Source organism: Erythrolamprus reginae, chromosome 5 (genome assembly GCF_031021105.1).
Source record: "Erythrolamprus reginae isolate rEryReg1 chromosome 5, rEryReg1.hap1, whole genome shotgun sequence".
Classification (NCBI taxonomy): Eukaryota; Metazoa; Chordata; class Lepidosauria; order Squamata; family Dipsadidae; genus Erythrolamprus; species Erythrolamprus reginae.
In genome coordinates this window covers 54,071,319-54,088,168 of record NC_091954.1, presented here as the reverse complement: position 1 = coordinate 54,088,168, position 16,850 = coordinate 54,071,319, and the positions used below count along the sequence as shown (strand labels likewise).

Sequence of the window (16,850 nt, the reverse complement as noted above, 5' to 3'; positions counted from 1 at the left end):
TCTAACATGTCTGATTGTAATATGGATATATCTGAGCCAATCGTTTCGGTGCTAAGTGCCACTGGTGCAACATTTTATATTGGTTTATATCAGTTACATTCTTAAACCTTTTTGGAAAAGTAAGACAAACAAGCGTGTCATTGGGTGGACCAATAATATTGGTTACATGTTTGCACACATGCAAAAAGTAAGTAAAAAAGTAAAATCAACAGAAAATATGATTACATGATAAAATAACCACAAGGTACAGTATGTGATGGTTATATTTGGATTCTTCAGCATTCACAGGTTTCACTTGCCAGTTCCTGCGGCATGTATGTTTCCATAAGCAAACTGCTTATAGAAGAGAGAAAACAAAAATATAGACTATGCATTTATGATCTTTTACAATGTGGAATTGATGATTAGAAGTTTTGTAAAACTTAAGAAAAAAGGAAGAAAAGGCGGGCGGGTGTACGGTAGATCTGTGTTGGAATTATGAACCTCCTTTTTTCTTTTCCTCTTTCTTTTCTTTCTTTTCTCTTTTATTTCTCTGTTTATTTTGTTTTGTTTTGTTCTTGTTTACTATTAAATGCATATTGTCTAGGCCATAATTTGACACACAATCTTTATCTCTCAATTACCCAATTGTTCTTTCCTTTTTCCCCCTGTATCTCGACATGTTTACACTGTTATTTACACTTAAATGTATTCATTGTATTTATTCTTGTAAATAAAAACTTTATATATATAAAAAAGAAGTTTTGTAAAACTGAAAGCTTAATAAAAGCTTAATAAAAGCATTATTAAGGCACTTAAGGTATATAGGAAAATACATATGTTGGGGTGTCTTCTTCAATGGCATACATTATACATTTCATCATATAATCAAAGGAACATGTGTTCACAGGCTAAACCTTTTTTTGGGGTGACAGGAGAAATTATATATATATAACATATTTTGCTGATAATGAAAAGGAAGGGAGACTACTATAGATCTATTTCAGGCTTATTTGCCTTCATCAGGTAGTCACACCCTTACTCGGATTTGAACCTGGAGACTCTCCTTTGTAAGGCAGAGACCTTAGCCACTAGACTACAGTCTCATCTTCTGTATCAGCTTGTACCAGGGAAGGGTTATGTGCGATTTTTTGTCAAGTCACCCTGGTATATTGAAAGAGCATCACAGCTTCCTTTTTGCCTCTCAGCCCCACTAGGGGCCCTATTCCAAGGCAGATAATTTTTTTATAGCCAACAACTATAATTTAGAAGTGTAACATATTTTGCTGATAATGAAAAGGAAGGGAGACTACTATAGATCTATTTCGGGCTTATTTGCCTTCATTAGGTAGACACACCCTTACTGGGATTTGAACCTGGAGCCTCTGCCTTGTAATATATATATATATATGCCAAATAACACTCACTCATCATAAAATCTCCAGAACTGTAAAGCCTATAAACTTGAACATACTGGCATGTATGTTCCTCTAGGCTTCTAGGTGCTCGCTAAGAAAGGATTTTTTTAAATGATACTCAGATCATTAGTATTTCTTATACAGTATTATATTATATTATATCTCCGTGACCGCCTTCCGCATGAATCCCAGCGACCAGTTAGGTCCCACAGAGTTGGCCTTCTCCGGGTCCCATCAACTAAACAATGTCGTTTGGCGGGACCCAGGGGAAGAGCCTTCTCTGTGGTGGCCCCGACCCTTTGGAACCAACTCCCCCCAGATATCAGAGTTGCCCCCACCCTCCTAGCCTTTCGTAAGCTCCTTAAAACCCACCTCTGTCGTCAGGCATGGGGGAATTGATACTTTCCCTCCCCCTAGGCTTATAAAATTTATGTATGGTATGCTAGTATGTATGATTGGTTTTTAAATTGGGGTTTTAAATTAACTTAAACTTAAATATTAGATTTGTTTACATTGTACTATTATTGCTGTGAGCCGCCCTGAGTCTGCGGAGAGGGGCGGCATACAAATCTGATAAATAAATAAATAAATAAATAAATATTAACATGCTCTGATGCTAAGGTGTTAGCTGTTCTACTCTTCCTCCCCACCTGAAAAGAACTCTGTTCCAACTTCAAGTTGCCTCATATTAATATGCTCTGATGCTATCCCTTCACTAAACTGGGCATGGGCATGGCCAATGCATGATTCATTTGGCCTATGGGCTGGGAATTTAGACGTTCTACTCCCCTTCCACCTGAAAAAAACTCTGTTCCAACTGCTAGTTGCCTTATATTAACATGCCCTGATAGTAAGGAGTTATACATTCTACATAAATTTTCAAGCTTTAAGTGTCAATGTATCCTGCCAAATCGTAACTACTCATTAATTTTCAAACTTTAACTGTCAATTAATCAAGCTTGATCATATAGTTTTGTCACAAATATATCCATCTTATAATAAGGATAATGGAAGCAACCCTGAATGTTGTGTCTCTGTAATCTGCTGCAGAATATCTTCAGGTTCTAGAATTTGAATTATCTGCTGGGGTACTTAGCATATTCATACTCTCTCTCTCTCTTCCTGCCCCCTCTCTCCCCTTCCTTCCCTCCCCCTCTCTCTTCAAACCTACGTGGTGCAAAATTAAAATAAGGAACTGTTGTGATTGTTAAGTCATGACTTTGTGAGTTCTTAAGTGTAGACCTCATGATCTAGGAACAGATGCTGAAACCACATCACAGGCAAGCATACTAGAGGGTGAGAGCTATGAGTGGACAGTATGAAATCTATGGCATCTTAATGGGTGACCATAACCTGAGTACTACCTATATTTTGATTTGCAAAAGTAATGGTGGTTCATACAAATAAATCATTTATGCAATAAAAATAATTTATACAAATTATTTAGTGGTATCCCACCTTTATTGTTTTTACAAATAACTCAAAATGATGAATCTCTCCAATACATCTTCCTTTTTTTAATTTTCCTCACAACAACAATCCTGTGGTCGGTTTTCTTGGGTTGAGAGAGAATGACTGAGCTGACTTTCATGGCTAAAGTAGATTCATACCCATTCTTGCCTTCTAGCCTGGTGCTTTAAACATTAGACCAAATTGGCTCTCCTATATGAAATTGTGCAACTAGTTATTGAAGAATTCAGTTATAATATCCTGGATAGATATCAGAATGTGATAATCTGGAATAAGAAATGTCTGCTCCTGTTAAAAACTTTCTATGCCATGCTGTGAAATTTTGATTTTGATTTTTCTTTTAATTTTAGATCATTGTATTTATATATGCTACCTGTATTTCTTATTTAAATATTATTTATTGTAGCAATGTTAGCCACAAGCTGGATATTAATCAAATAATCAAAACTTAAAAACCACAATAATATCCTGTTGTTTCCACAGGAATGTTATTTGATTGTTTGCATTTTCATTCTAGCCATTGTCTGTTCACTGCAGTATGAAAGTCTCTTCCACATGTTTCCAACCAATACAGTCCCTGAGCTTTCCTTTGACAGCTGGGCCCATAATATTTGCTGATATCATCGATCCATCCTGGTTGGAAACATGGTAAGTCATTGCAAGCCAATAATTGCAGTGACTTGCATGTTTAAAAATATTCACTTATGTTTAAATTACTAGAAATCCGCTAAATGCTTTGCAAATTCTTGAGGACAAAATGTAGCTATGCACAGGAGATGTACTGATTCAAATCAGTCTTCATTCATTGAGTGAACTTGTGAACATGGTCCAAACCATACAATAATTAACAAGGGCATCAATTTTTCAATCACATACGTGGAAAAATAAACTGTCTAAATATAACTGAGTTTCCATTGAACTTAGAGTGAAAATCCAGCACAATGACCTTTTAGATGTTACCACCATGTAAGTATTAATAATATATCTGTGCACAAATAAGTACCCTCAGAAACAATTTCAGCCACTTGTTCTAAAGGTACTGGCAAGATCCCTTTTAATATATATCGGCTTTTGTATCTGGCAGAGAGAATGTCAGCCCCTTAGAGGCAGAAAGAGCTTGAGAGACTAGGAAAACCAATGATTCAAACTTGAGCAGTACTAAATAGCCATCCTCACCATGCACTGGGCTGAGAAAAAAGCAATAGAAGGAACAGAATAAACAGTTACAGACTAGAGAGGAAATATTTTATGGCAAGATGTTTACAATATATCTTGTCATAAGGAAATCTCTTTCTTCTCTTCTAATGCACAACATATGTGGAATTCTCTTTGAAAATCTGACTGCATTATTGTTAAAGAATTATTGTTTTTTCTTTGAAGTCTTGCTAATGTGTAAATTATTCCTTTTCACTATAATGCAGTATTGCTATTGATGTTTTATAAAATGACATTAATGTAGCTTTGACTAAATAAGACCCCCCCCTCCATGCATTGAATTCCAATTCAAATTACAGTAAATATCTGTTTACAGTCACAGTACATAAAACAGCCTTTATGAGGACAAAATTCAGGGATATCTGGATGATGTTATGAAGATGCTAAAACAGAGGTATCCAAACTTGGCAACTTTAAGACTTGTGGACTTCAATTCCCAGAATTCTCCAGCCAGCTTAGCTGGCTGGAGAATTCTGGGAATTGAAGTCCACAAGTCTTAAAGCTGCCAAGTTTGGGGACCTTTGTGCTAGAAATTGATAATAGGTAAATGTATGGAGATAGATACGGAACAATATGTCAAGACTGTTTCCCTTGCTCTGATAATTCTAGAAATAACTAGGTGTGATATTTTTAAAAAGTAGGAGTTTCAACTGAATTCTGCCCAGAAGGCAAGGGAATTTCTAGAAAATGTAAAGAAGTATTGGGGAAGATTCAAATGGAACTGTAAGGAAAACTGCACAAAGGCTTCAACAGGCATGACAGGAATCCGAAAGGGATGATACTGAACTAGAAAGCACAAGTATCAATTTTTCTTTTAAAAAGTTGTGTTAATTATTAAATGCAAATGCTTAATGTGGAATATAAATGTTCATCAAAAGAGAAAAAACTTTTATTATTTGAAAAAATTAAAACAACATTTAAGTTGCTGACAAAAACACATATTAGAAAACAGAACAAAAATTGATTTATAAAATTTTGAGTGTGGAATTTATTTCATTGAAAAAAGAAATATTATATATATGTGTGTGTGTGTGTGTGTGTGTGTATGTGTCTGTATGTATTGACTGATAAGCACAGCAGATTTTTTGGGTAGAGGCAGTGTGTAAATTCCATTTCTGGAAACAAGGTTTAATGATGTATTATGTGTACCTGAAATGGAGCATAGTTTGCTGAGTTTCCCTAATTTAGACAAGCAAGGATTTGAGACATTTGTATATGGAAAATGTCTCATAAAGAGAATTGGGAATGTATGTGCACAGGACATAAAAAAGGATAATCTTTATGTGTTGCAGGGAGAAAAGGTTCAATGTGCACATACATTTGGAAACATTGCAGAGCATGATTTATGTGTTCATCTCTTGCACAGAAGACTTGGCCATGCCAGCTTCAGAGTTTTGCAAATGATGCAATAGTTTGCAGAAGGATTAAATTTAAAGGGATGTAAGCAGAGGTGGGCTGCTAAGGTGGAACGCTAACAGGTGCTCCCTGGCTCTGAGTGCTAGCGGAGTCCAGCGCAATTATGCTACTACACCTGTGCAGGTAGCAAAATCACATGCAGAGACACAGATGTGTCCATGTTTTGGGGCAGTTTTTTGCTTCCACACATGAGCAGAAGCAAAAAAAACCACGCTGAAACACAGGCGCACCTGTGTCTCCATATGTGATTTGCTACCTGCACAGGTGCAGTAACATAATTGTGCTGGACTCTGCTAGCACTCAGAGCCATGGGGGCGAGCACATGTCAGTGTTCCAGCTTAGCAGACCACCTCTGGATGTAAGATATATTTGGACTGGGCAGTAAGCAAAATCCAAGGCATTCCCAAAGAGCAAAAGTAGCACAAGGCAAGACAACAACAGCTCTAGAGCTGGTATATGCAGATTTGGTTGGGCCAATGCAAGCCAGTTTGGGAAGAGCAAAGTATGCATTGGTCATTGTAGATGACTACAGAAGGTTTGGGTTCTGCTATTTATTAAAGAGAAAAACAGAGATGCTACAGAGGTTTAAGCAATGGGTAACCTTCATAGAAAGAAGATATAAATAGGTATGTCAGTTGCAGACTGTCAGAGGTTCAGGATTTATGTCAACAGGTTTTCAACAATAGTTGGGACAATTGGGAATAAATACAGATATACACTGTTTGCTGTGTATTTTTGTGCACGTGTGCCTAACTCATAGAAATAGCAATAAATTGAAGAAATGTGCAGATATACATCATCTGTGCTGTTTGCTGTTTCCTTTTTTTCCTCCCTCAAAACTAAGGTGTGTCTTATACTCCAAGAAATACGGTATTCTATTAGTAAAGTTAAAGTGCATAATGTAACTACAGTGGTACCTCTACTTAAGCACGCCTCTACTTAAGAAATTTTCTAGATAAGAACCAGGTGTTCAAGATTTTTTTGCCTCTTCTTAAGAACCATTTTATATTTAAGAGCATGAGCCCAGAAAAAATTCCCTGAAAATTTGAGAGCGGCACGAAGGCCTGGCCAGTTTCCTGCCATTCCCCCTTTAATCCTGGCCATCTTGGGCTTTTCTGAGCTGCCAGAGGAGCCTTTCAGTGGTGCTTAAGAAGGCTTTGGCAGTCCAGAGCAAACAAAGCATTTTCCTTTCTCTGGGCGCTTGGAGAGGGAATAAACCTCTGCCAGCGCCCAGAGAAAAGAATGCTCCGTTCGCTCTAGGCAGCCCAGAGCTAATGGAGTGTTTTCCTTTCTCTGGGCGCTTGGAGAGGGAATAAACCACTTTGCTGTGGTGACTCCCTCATGCTACCTCCCACACACCGGGTGTGAGGTTGCCTTCCAGAGCATCTGGGTGCAGAAAGGGGGTGCTTTGCCCTTGCCGAAAGGGGGCGCTTTGCCCCGGCAGAATCAACTCGGCTTCAGCCAAACTGAGGAATTACCATAGTGAAGGAAAGGCACCAGCTACAAAGTGAGTGAGCAAGAGGAGAGGGGAGCCCTTCAGCATGGGAAGGAAGAGGAAGCAGGCAGCAGCAGCAGCCACCTTTTGGTCAAAGGAGTGGAAGGTTCCCCCCTCTCGCCTACCTGGGTTTCTCTCTTTGGTGCAGTGTATGCGTTATCCAAGGGAGGCAGCCTCACGCCGGATGAATGGAAGGTGCATCCTCCTTCTTGCCGCCTCAGAGTCCCTCTTTTTTTTTAAGCCTTAAAGTTTTGGATTTTTTTGATTCCCCTCACCTTACCATCTTCCTTCAGCAGCGACTGTCTTCCTCTTCTTCCTCCTCCTCCTCCCACCCAAATCCTGAGCTTTTATTTCTTTCCTAATGGTTTTGCATGCATTATTTGCTTTTACATTGATTCCTATGGGAAAAATTGCTTCTACTTACAAACTTTTCTACTTAAGAACCTGATCACAGAACAAATAAAATTCTTAAGTAGAATAAGGATATATAAGGATATATGTATAAGGAAGTACTGGCATTACCTAAAATTGAACAAATAATGTGGTAAAAAGTCATGAACAAGGAAATGAAATCCATGGGAGGACATGAAGTGTTCACATCTATGACTTTGCCACAGGGTAGCAAAGCTGTGGGATGAAAGTTGGAATACAAGTACTGCCGAATAATGTAGTGTAATATAAAGCAAGGTTAGTGGCACAAGGTTTTTCACAGTTGAAAAATGTGCACTATGATAAGGTATTTGTGACAACTGTAAAGAGTGAAAGCATCAGACTCGCAGTAGCACTGGCAGTGGCACATGGCCATGAAATTTGGCATTTTGACATAACCACTGCATTCCTTAATGCTGAGTTAGAGGAAGAAATTTACATGGTTCAAGCACCAAGGTATGAAAGAAAAAAGCCTAACACAGTGTATAAATTGAACAAGGTCATTTATGGGCTGAAGCAGTCAGCTAGGAATTGGATTGTCTGTTTGGATATTTCATTGAAAGGTTTTGGGTTCGAGAGTTACAAGGTTGATGGTTGCATATACACTGGAAAGTTACAAGGTAGGAATTGTCAACTATTATTTATTTATTTAATTTATTAATTGGATTTTTATGCTGCCCCTCTCTGAGGACTCAGGGTGGCTTACAGCATATAAAAAACAATGAAAACATCTTAAATACAATTAACTATAAAATTAACTAATCTTAAACCCAAACGTATTACAAATCAATCACTCCCATTTACACAGCTAACATACATTTTGTTCATCGGCCAGGGGGCAAGTAATAAATATCCCCAAGCCTGACAGAATAAACGAGTCTTTAGACTCTTGTGAAAGGCAAGGAGGGTGGGGGCAGTGTGAATCTCTAGGGGGAGATGATTCCATAGGGCCAGAGCCCCCACAGAGAAGGTTCTTCCCCTAGTCCCCGCCAAATGACATTGTCTAGTTGACGGGATGTGGAGAAAGTCGCTGGGACTCATGTGGCAGGAGGCACTAATCTCATTCGATGCCATGTAGGGCTTTATAGGTCATAACCAACAATTTGAATTGTGTGCAGAAACCGATCAGCAGCCAATGCAGCCCACGGAGTGCTGTAGAGACATTTGTATGCCTAGGGAGGCCCATGACCGCTCGCCTGTTGCATTTTGCACAATCTGTATTTTCCTAATGCTCTTCAAAGTCAGCCCCATGTAGAGAGCATTGCAGTAGTTGAACCTCAAGGTGATAAAGGCATGGATGACTGTGAGTAGAGACTCCCTGTCAAAATAGGGCCGCAACTGGTGCACTAGGTGAACCTGGGCAAGCACCCTCCTCGCTACAGCTGAAAGATGATGTTCTAAAGTCAGCTGTGGATTGAAGAGGACTCCAAAATTGCAGACCCTCTCTGAGGAGGTCAAAAGTCCCCCCCAGAGTGATGGACAGACAGATGGAGGTGTCGTTGGGAGGCAGAACTCACAGCCACTCCTCTTGTCAGGGTTTAATCTGAGCCTGTTAACACCCATCCAGACCCTAACAGCTTCCAGACACCGGCACATTACTTCTACTTCTTCATTGAGTGGACACGGGGTGGAAATGTAAAACTGAGTGTCATCACCATACTGATAATAACTTCATGTAGATATTAAATAGCAGGGGGGGGGAGAGGACTGACCCCTCAGGAATCCCACAAGGGAGGGACCTAGGACTCAATCTCTGACACCCCCGTCAACACCAACTGAGACCAACTGGAGAGGTAGGATGTGAACCACCGTAAAACAGTGCCTCCCCCTCCTAACCCCTCCAGCTAGAACAGAAGAATATCATGGTCGATAGTATCAAAAGTCGCTGAAAGGTCAAGAAGCACCAGGATAGACGATAAACCCCTATCCTGGGCCCACCAGAGATCATTCGCATTTGTGGATGATCTTTGTTTCATTGCAAAGGATGTATCACAGTAAGAGGGATATTTATTTATTTATTCGATTTTTTATGACGCCCTTCTCCTTAGACTCAGGGTGGCTTACACCATGTTAGCAATAGCACTTTTTAACAGAGCCAACATATTGCCCCCACAATCCGGGTCCTCATTTTACCCACCTTGGAAGGATGGAAGGATGAGTGTCAGGCTGAAATCTTCATGTGGGTTAGAGAGTACAGCCTGACACAACACAAGGGGGGATGGGAGGGGTAGTGAGTAGTCAGGGGGGGAAGTTACTAGACACAACCAAAGATTCCTTTCTCCAAGCCAAGGTCACCGTTTTTTCTGCCTCAACTGAAGAGGAGAGTAAATTGATAAGCCCCTGCACATGGACTGGCTCTCATGATGAACTTGTGGGTGGGGGGACGTAAAATGAAATTTAACCTAGGTGGGATTCTGGGAACTATTCAGAATCGGAATGACAATGGCGTAGCCAACATGGTTCTGTTAATAAATTGAGCTCTGTTTGAGAGAATTGGACTGGGATTTGATTTATTTCTCAGGTGCTATTTGGAACACTAACACTGAGTCAACCTTGAGCCGGTGATGAGATTTGAACTGCTGATCTGCAGATCTAGCAGTCAGCTTTAGTGGCCTGCAGTACGGCACTCTACCCACTGTGCCACCCTGGCTCTTATTACTTATTACTTGGAGTGAACTTTGAATGCAAATACAAGTATCTGAAGAATATTATAAATTATTTATATCTTTTCCTGTTGTGAAGGGAGGAGTGTTGAGATATTCATGAACTGGAAGAACCAATGGTAACAAGAACAGCTAATGAATAGGCATAGCAACTACGTCAACCAATGGGAGGTAACCACTTCTGAGTCTGTGCAGAGAATCAAAACTGAATACTGAAGCTTAAGGCTGGGTGTGGCTCTAGTCCTCTTTGCACTCTGTCTACTTTCCTCTCCTCTCCTCTCTGAACTCTGCTGATATGAAACTGTGTTTTTTGCTGTTTGTTATTTATTATTATTATTATTATTATTATTTATTTATTAGATTGGTATGCCACCCTTCTCCGAAGACTGCTTGAAGAGGAATGCTAATGGTATCATTTATCTTTCTATCTATCTATCTATCTATCTATCTATCTATCTATCTATCTATCTATCTATCTATCTATTAGATTTGTATGCCGCCCCTCTCCGAGGACTCGGAGCGACTCCCAACAAACAATACAGTCTACAAATCCAATATTAATCCAAATCCATACTATTATTATGTTTATAAAGAAGTTTATGAATCCAGCTGAATCAGTAATCTATGTGTGCTTTTGGTTTTGATTTTGCAACGAACTTTAATAATAGACCATATAGGGCATCTCACAGAAGGTCATGGAGAATAAGAGGACTAAGATATGGTGGAAATTCCAGAACCAGACATATTGATAAAGACAAAGGTCAAGGTTCCCCTCAAACATACTGTATGTCCTAGTTGTTCCCAACTGTAGGCAACAGTACTCATCTCCGTTAAAAATTCAAAGAGCCAGTGCTGTCTGAAGATGTCTCCATGGTCATATGGCCAACATGACTAAATGCCAAAGATGCATAGAATGCTGTTACCTTCCCAACAAAATTGATCTCTATGTTTCTGCTTGCATTTTTAATGTACTTTTGAACTGCTTGGTTGTCAGAAACTGGAGAAGTGAAGGGAGTTTATTCCGTTACATGGTGCTAGGGATTCGAACTTCTGACCTTTCTGATCGACAAGCTCAGCATCTTAGTCACTGAGCCACCGCATCCCTGCATACTGATTCAATTCAACCAGACATCATGGTAGCAGATCCAGAAAACAAGACAGCAAAGGTGATATCTGTAGCAGTGCTCAGTGACAGCAACATCATAAAGAAGGAGTATGAGAAGTTTCAGGACCTGAAGGAGGAACTACTAGACAACATATGAAAAATGCCAAAATGGTCCCAGCTGTGATAGGAGACTCAGAACAGTGTCATCTAATTTAGGAAGTAGCTCATATAAATCCCAAAAATGAACATCAGAGCTTTCTGTCCAGAAGTCTCCAAAGCTCAGGCTGCCTTGTTAATCGGATGCCTTCTCATAAGTTGGCTACTAGTACTTTCAGACCGATGATGGGTCAATTCCATAGATGGTAGAGCTTGCTGACTAGTAGCCTAAGGTAAGGTGACCTGGGCACCCTTTCTTGTTCAGCCAAGATACACTTCTGGTTGCACTTTGTAACACCTCACCTTCCTGTCTTGATGCAGCAGGATCTGCTTTTCTTTTCTTTTCTTCTCCGCTACCCTGGACATCAAGGAGAAAGGTATAAATTAATTAAATTCACTGCCGGGAATAAAAAAGGACAAGGCCTGCGCCTGTGGCCGAAGGGGGCATCTTGAACATTGCTAGGGCAATCTGGTGCTGATGGAAAGCACAAGTGAGGAAAAAGCCCTAAAGGCAAGCAGTGCTTTTTAGCCAAGGACATTTCAGTGCTTTTAACATTAGACAAAGCAGATCAGCCTCCTATGCACTGCGTCCGAAGATGGAGACGCCAGTAAAACCAGCTGGCTTAAATGAGCTCTGGGTGCACCGTCATCTTAGTATTTACCGCTCCAACAGCAGCTGCCCGAGGAACGTGGCAGAGAAGCCATCTGCCCTGCCAGCCATGTTTAAAAAAAGAAAAAAGAAAAGACAGAGGCTTGCCAAAAGTGCCTCGGGCTCTGCAGTGGTTTTCCATAAGGGCAACTTCTTCCTTCCTTCTTCCAGGCATGGGGCAATTAGATCAAGACCCCCTGACTACTAAATGGGATGTATGGTTGTGATTGAATTGGTTGACTGATTTTAATATACAGTATTGGGATTTTAGCTTGTAGTTTTTAATTAATTGGATTTGTTTGTACGCATTGTTTTATATTGTGTCTTGTGAGCTGCCCCGAGTCTTCGGAGAAGGGCGGCATACAAATCTAAATAATAATAATGATAATGATAATAAGAATAATAAGAATAATAAGAATAATAAGAATAATAAGAATAATAAGAATAATAAGAATAATAAGAATAATAAGAATAATAAGAATAATAAGAATAATAAGAATAATAAGAATAATAAGAATAATAAGAATAATAAGAATAATAAGAATAATAAGAATGGACCCGCTTACTTTTGAGACTGAGAGAGAAGAAGGAGCGGGGAGATGGGAGGGAATGGGGAGGGGTAACAAGATGCCCCTAAGCAGAGGGCACTACCTATAATTTCTTTGGGTGGGACGCCAGGCAACGCTTTAGTTGGCGGCCTGGCATCCCTCAGCCAGCACCATCGAAGGGAGTCGTGAGGCGAGAGATAAGGATCTGGCGTGACGTCAAGGAGGAGCTTGGTAAGCGGAGCTTCTCTGAGGCACCGGGGCTCTTTTGGCGCGCGGTGTTGGCGCTCCGGCAGTGAGCTACAGCGAGGCGAAGCTCGGGGCTGCGTCTGGAGAGCCTGGTCGTCTGGGAAGGGCGCGTGGAGGCTTTTTGCGCGCGGCGAAGAAAAAGAGCAGGCGAGGGACGCGGGAATTCGGGAGCGCGGGGTGAGTGGAGGAAACCTGGCGGCGCTTCTGGAGCGAGAGCGGGAGAGACGCCGTCGGGAGACGCTCGGGCAGAAATGAGGCGGTGGCTCAAAAGAGCGGCCGGGGCGAGAAGAGAAGAGGCGGCAAAAGTGCGGATGGGTGGTTAGACGGGTGGGTGGATGGGGAGGTAACTGGTGGAAATGAGGCGAGGAGCGAGGCTGGAGCGCTGTGGAGGAGTGGGCCGGGGAGGGAATGGCGGGTACGAAGATGGATTTTCGGAACCGGACGAAGCATTTTTTTTAAAAAGTAGCGAAGTCCGCGCGCACCTGCAGTCGCTTTGGTTTATCCTTCTACTCTTCCTTAAACTTCATCGGTTTTTGACAGCAGACAAACCGATGAAGTATCTTAATGGCACTTTACAAACTAGTGGATTATTTTTTGTGGACAAGATTTCATCACCTGCATAGAAAAATATCTTGAGATGTACTCAGGGATGGCATTCCTGTTTTAGCCAGTGTATCTCATATAGGGGACAATACTCCATCAAGGCTCATGTTATAAAAAAATGTAGCACTTCCACAATCTCTCTCTCTCTCTCTCTTTCTCTCTCTCCTTCCCTCCCCCCCCTCTCTCCATGCACTCTCTCTCCCCCCTTTCTCTCCATGCACTCCCTCCCTTCCTCTCCTCCTCCTCCTCAGTACTTAACGTTATCTGAACTTTGGAATTAATGAAATCTGTCAATCCAGGAACAAGGGATTAATCTGGAGACAGAGTACTATGCATGTATGTGTTTTTGGATACATTTGGAATAGAATGGTAGAAACAATGTAGAGATGTATATTGGGGTTCAGTATTGAAATACAGACCTGGGAGAGACATTTTCTCACCTGATTCTTGATATATCCGTTTTAACAATTGATTAATACCAGTAGTGAAAAACTAGGGATGCAAATATAGTGAAGCCTTTAAAATATAGGATGAAATAGAATGCATGAAATTCAGTTTGTATACTTGTAATTTTATATTATATTGTGATTAAAGATAATGACCAAAATTCATGCAATGTTACCGGTCCACCTCTTATAATCATGAATCTCTGCAGGGATATTGGGGGAGGGGGGAATATCATTGTGATGATGCTGTATGTCATTTAGTGAAGAATATAAATATTGGTTGGGGTAAATTTGTTTTAAGGTTTACCACTGTGTGGAGGTTTGTAGGAATCCATTAGGTTTGTTTATTCCTGGGACCTCTTTATAAAAAAGCAATATTTGAGTCAGTTTCTCATTTACTCTTTCTTGAAATGAAACCCTTGTTGTAGAATTGAGTTCAGATCGATGGTGGGTGCATGCATTTGGAATATCAAAACAAGCAAGTTCTGAGCTCTCAAATATTAGTAATCCCCCTTTTTACATTTATTGTTAACTTTTGTTGTTTTTTATTTAGGCAAAATTGCATTATGTTAAACAATGAGAAGTTAAAACTAGAGATTTTAAGGAGTGGGTATTGGGTGAAAACAAACTATAACCAGGAAGAATTTTCTGGATATGTGTCTATATTGCATTGGTGTTCTGAATAATTTTGTCTAAAACGTAATTCAGTCTTCAAAAGTCAGTTTGAGATTGTGGAAAATAAACGTATTTATTTCATGTCAACTAACTTTTTATGTAGAGTATTTTAAATAAAGATAAAAGTACCTGATGCTCTTTGTCTAGAGTGAAGCCAGGCAGGTTAATTAACAAACATACGGGCAGTAAATGAAGCCAGCTAAGATATCAAATATTTCTCTTGGTTCAATGAACAACTTTATATCTTTTTATATGTTATTGGACTAGTCTATCTTTATTTTTAGATTACTTTTGTTCTCTATAAACCACTGTTAATTAGATTTTGCACAGTCCAAACAAAGGCAAATAACATCTGTATAATAACTTGGTGTTGAAATATTGACAGCAGAGTTAGTCATCATTTATGGTTTTACTCTTGATAAGAGAAAAACCCTTGCTTAGCTAGATAACATAAGGAAAGAGTCAAGCAAAAGCAGTAAGGACAAACATCCATGAAAATGAAGAGAAAGATATGGAGCCATAGTGGTGGCAGGTTATGGAATCGTGTTCTTCTTTATAAAGAGTGCCAGGAAACACGCACCCACCCCCGAAAGCTTTTAAATTCTAGATTGTATTAAAATATTGTTTTTTATGTTTATTTCATAAGCCATAATTTGGGGAAACCAAACCATGGCTTGGCATGAATTCAGTGTGCTGAACTGGCTCCGAGAAAGTCGGCAGTCCCGGAAATTAATCTTGCTGATTGTCTTCATTGCTCTGCTCTTGGACAACATGCTGCTGACTGTAGTTGGTATGTAAAAAGTTCCTGATACTATAAATATTGCAACTGCTTTGTTTCTGGGTAGACTTAAACTCCAGCATGAAGTGTGCATGTCTGTGCATGTGTGTTTGTGTGTGTACGTGTATGTGTGTTTGCTACATCATTTCCTTCCTTTGTGGCTCTTGTAAAACGAAATGGCAGGAAAGATAAAATAAATTGGCACGTCATGTCTGATGAAAGAGAATTTGGCTCTTTCACCCTTACATTTTATTATGGTTTAGGTTTTCAGTGTCACAACAATTAGCCATTATGGAAACTTCAAGAAATTGAATTACCTTGCATGATGGCTGGTATGTGTGGACATTGATCAGAGAACATTGCGTTCTTATCAAAGGAGAAAATATTTTATTCTAAAAGGAATTCTCAAGGATTGACTTCTCATCTACTGTAGGCAAATCTTAAATTTTATTCTCTTAATCCTGATGATTCTTGATAAATTTATCTTTTCTTTTGTGTACACTGAGAGAATATGCACCAACGACAAATTCCTTGTGTGTCCAATCACACTTGGCCAATAAAATAATTCTATTCTATTCTATTCTATTCCACTCTACTCTACTCTACTCCGTTCTGTTCTATTTGTTATCTTATTTTATTGCTATAAGGAAATGTTTTTAATAGGAAAGTGAACAGAAGAACAAGGGGGCATAATCTGAGGTTAGTTGGGGGAAAGATCAGAAGCAACATGAGAAAATATTATTTTACTGAAAGAGTAGTAGATGCTTGGAACAAACTTCCAGCAGATGTGGTTGGTAAATCCACAGTAACTGAATTTAAACATGCCTGGGATAAACATATATCCATCCTAAGATAAAATACAGGAAATAGTATAAGGGCAGACTTGATAGACCATGAGATCTTTTTCTGCTGTCAATCTTCTATGTTTCTATGTTTCTAAGTGAAATGTCTACAAAGGAATACCAGAAAGTCTAGTTGCTTCTAAGGGGGGGGGGGATTTTGGTACATTCTCAGGAGAGCATTTGTTTGCCCTGAGTCTCAAAGTCTTTCTCATGTATCATTGTAGAGGGGCCATTTCTTCAATAAAAGAGCATTCACAGAATTAGCAAACAAAAACCAAAAACTTTTATAATAGAAATGTACTTCATTTGATGCCCCATATTTGATAATTTGAATATGTATTTAAATCAGAATGAGTACAATTTAATAATTTTGAAATCTGCTTTGTGTATAGAAATTTAAATGCATGTCAGGTTATGTTAATACATAAGCATTTCTATAATGTAAATCATGATTTTCTAATATTAATTTTTCATGAAAATGACTCTTACATTAAAATGACTATCTTTTAAAACTTTTATATGTCATTTCTTATCATCTCTCTATGAAATGAATTGGGTGAATTCATAGTGTATAATTTTATTTGTTCTAATTAGTTTAAATTTCCAGGTTTAAAACAACTCAACCATCATTTAGAATTCTGTAGTTGATTTTTTTTTGGTCTTTCCATACATTTCAGTATTTTATTTCTGTTTTTTAATTAGACTATCTATGCAATT

At 39.3% G+C, this 16,850-nt stretch overlaps 1 protein-coding gene across 2 annotated transcripts in view; it reads left to right on the top strand.

Moving 5' to 3' along the window:
• Positions 1-12,799: 12,799 nt before the first annotated feature.
• The window catches only part of SLC18A2 (solute carrier family 18 member A2), a 50,355-nt gene continuing 46,304 nt past the window's right edge, over positions 12,800-16,850 (top strand). Inside the window, exons 1-2 of one of the 2 annotated variants that reach the window (XM_070752640.1) lie at positions 12,800-12,966; positions 15,160-15,303. In XM_070752640.1, the coding sequence (XP_070608741.1) occupies positions 15,183-15,303 (121 nt within the window). In that variant the 5' untranslated portion in view covers positions 12,800-12,966; positions 15,160-15,182. The remainder of the gene's footprint in view (positions 12,967-15,159; positions 15,304-16,850) is intronic. The other variant, XM_070752639.1, reaches the window with a different exon arrangement.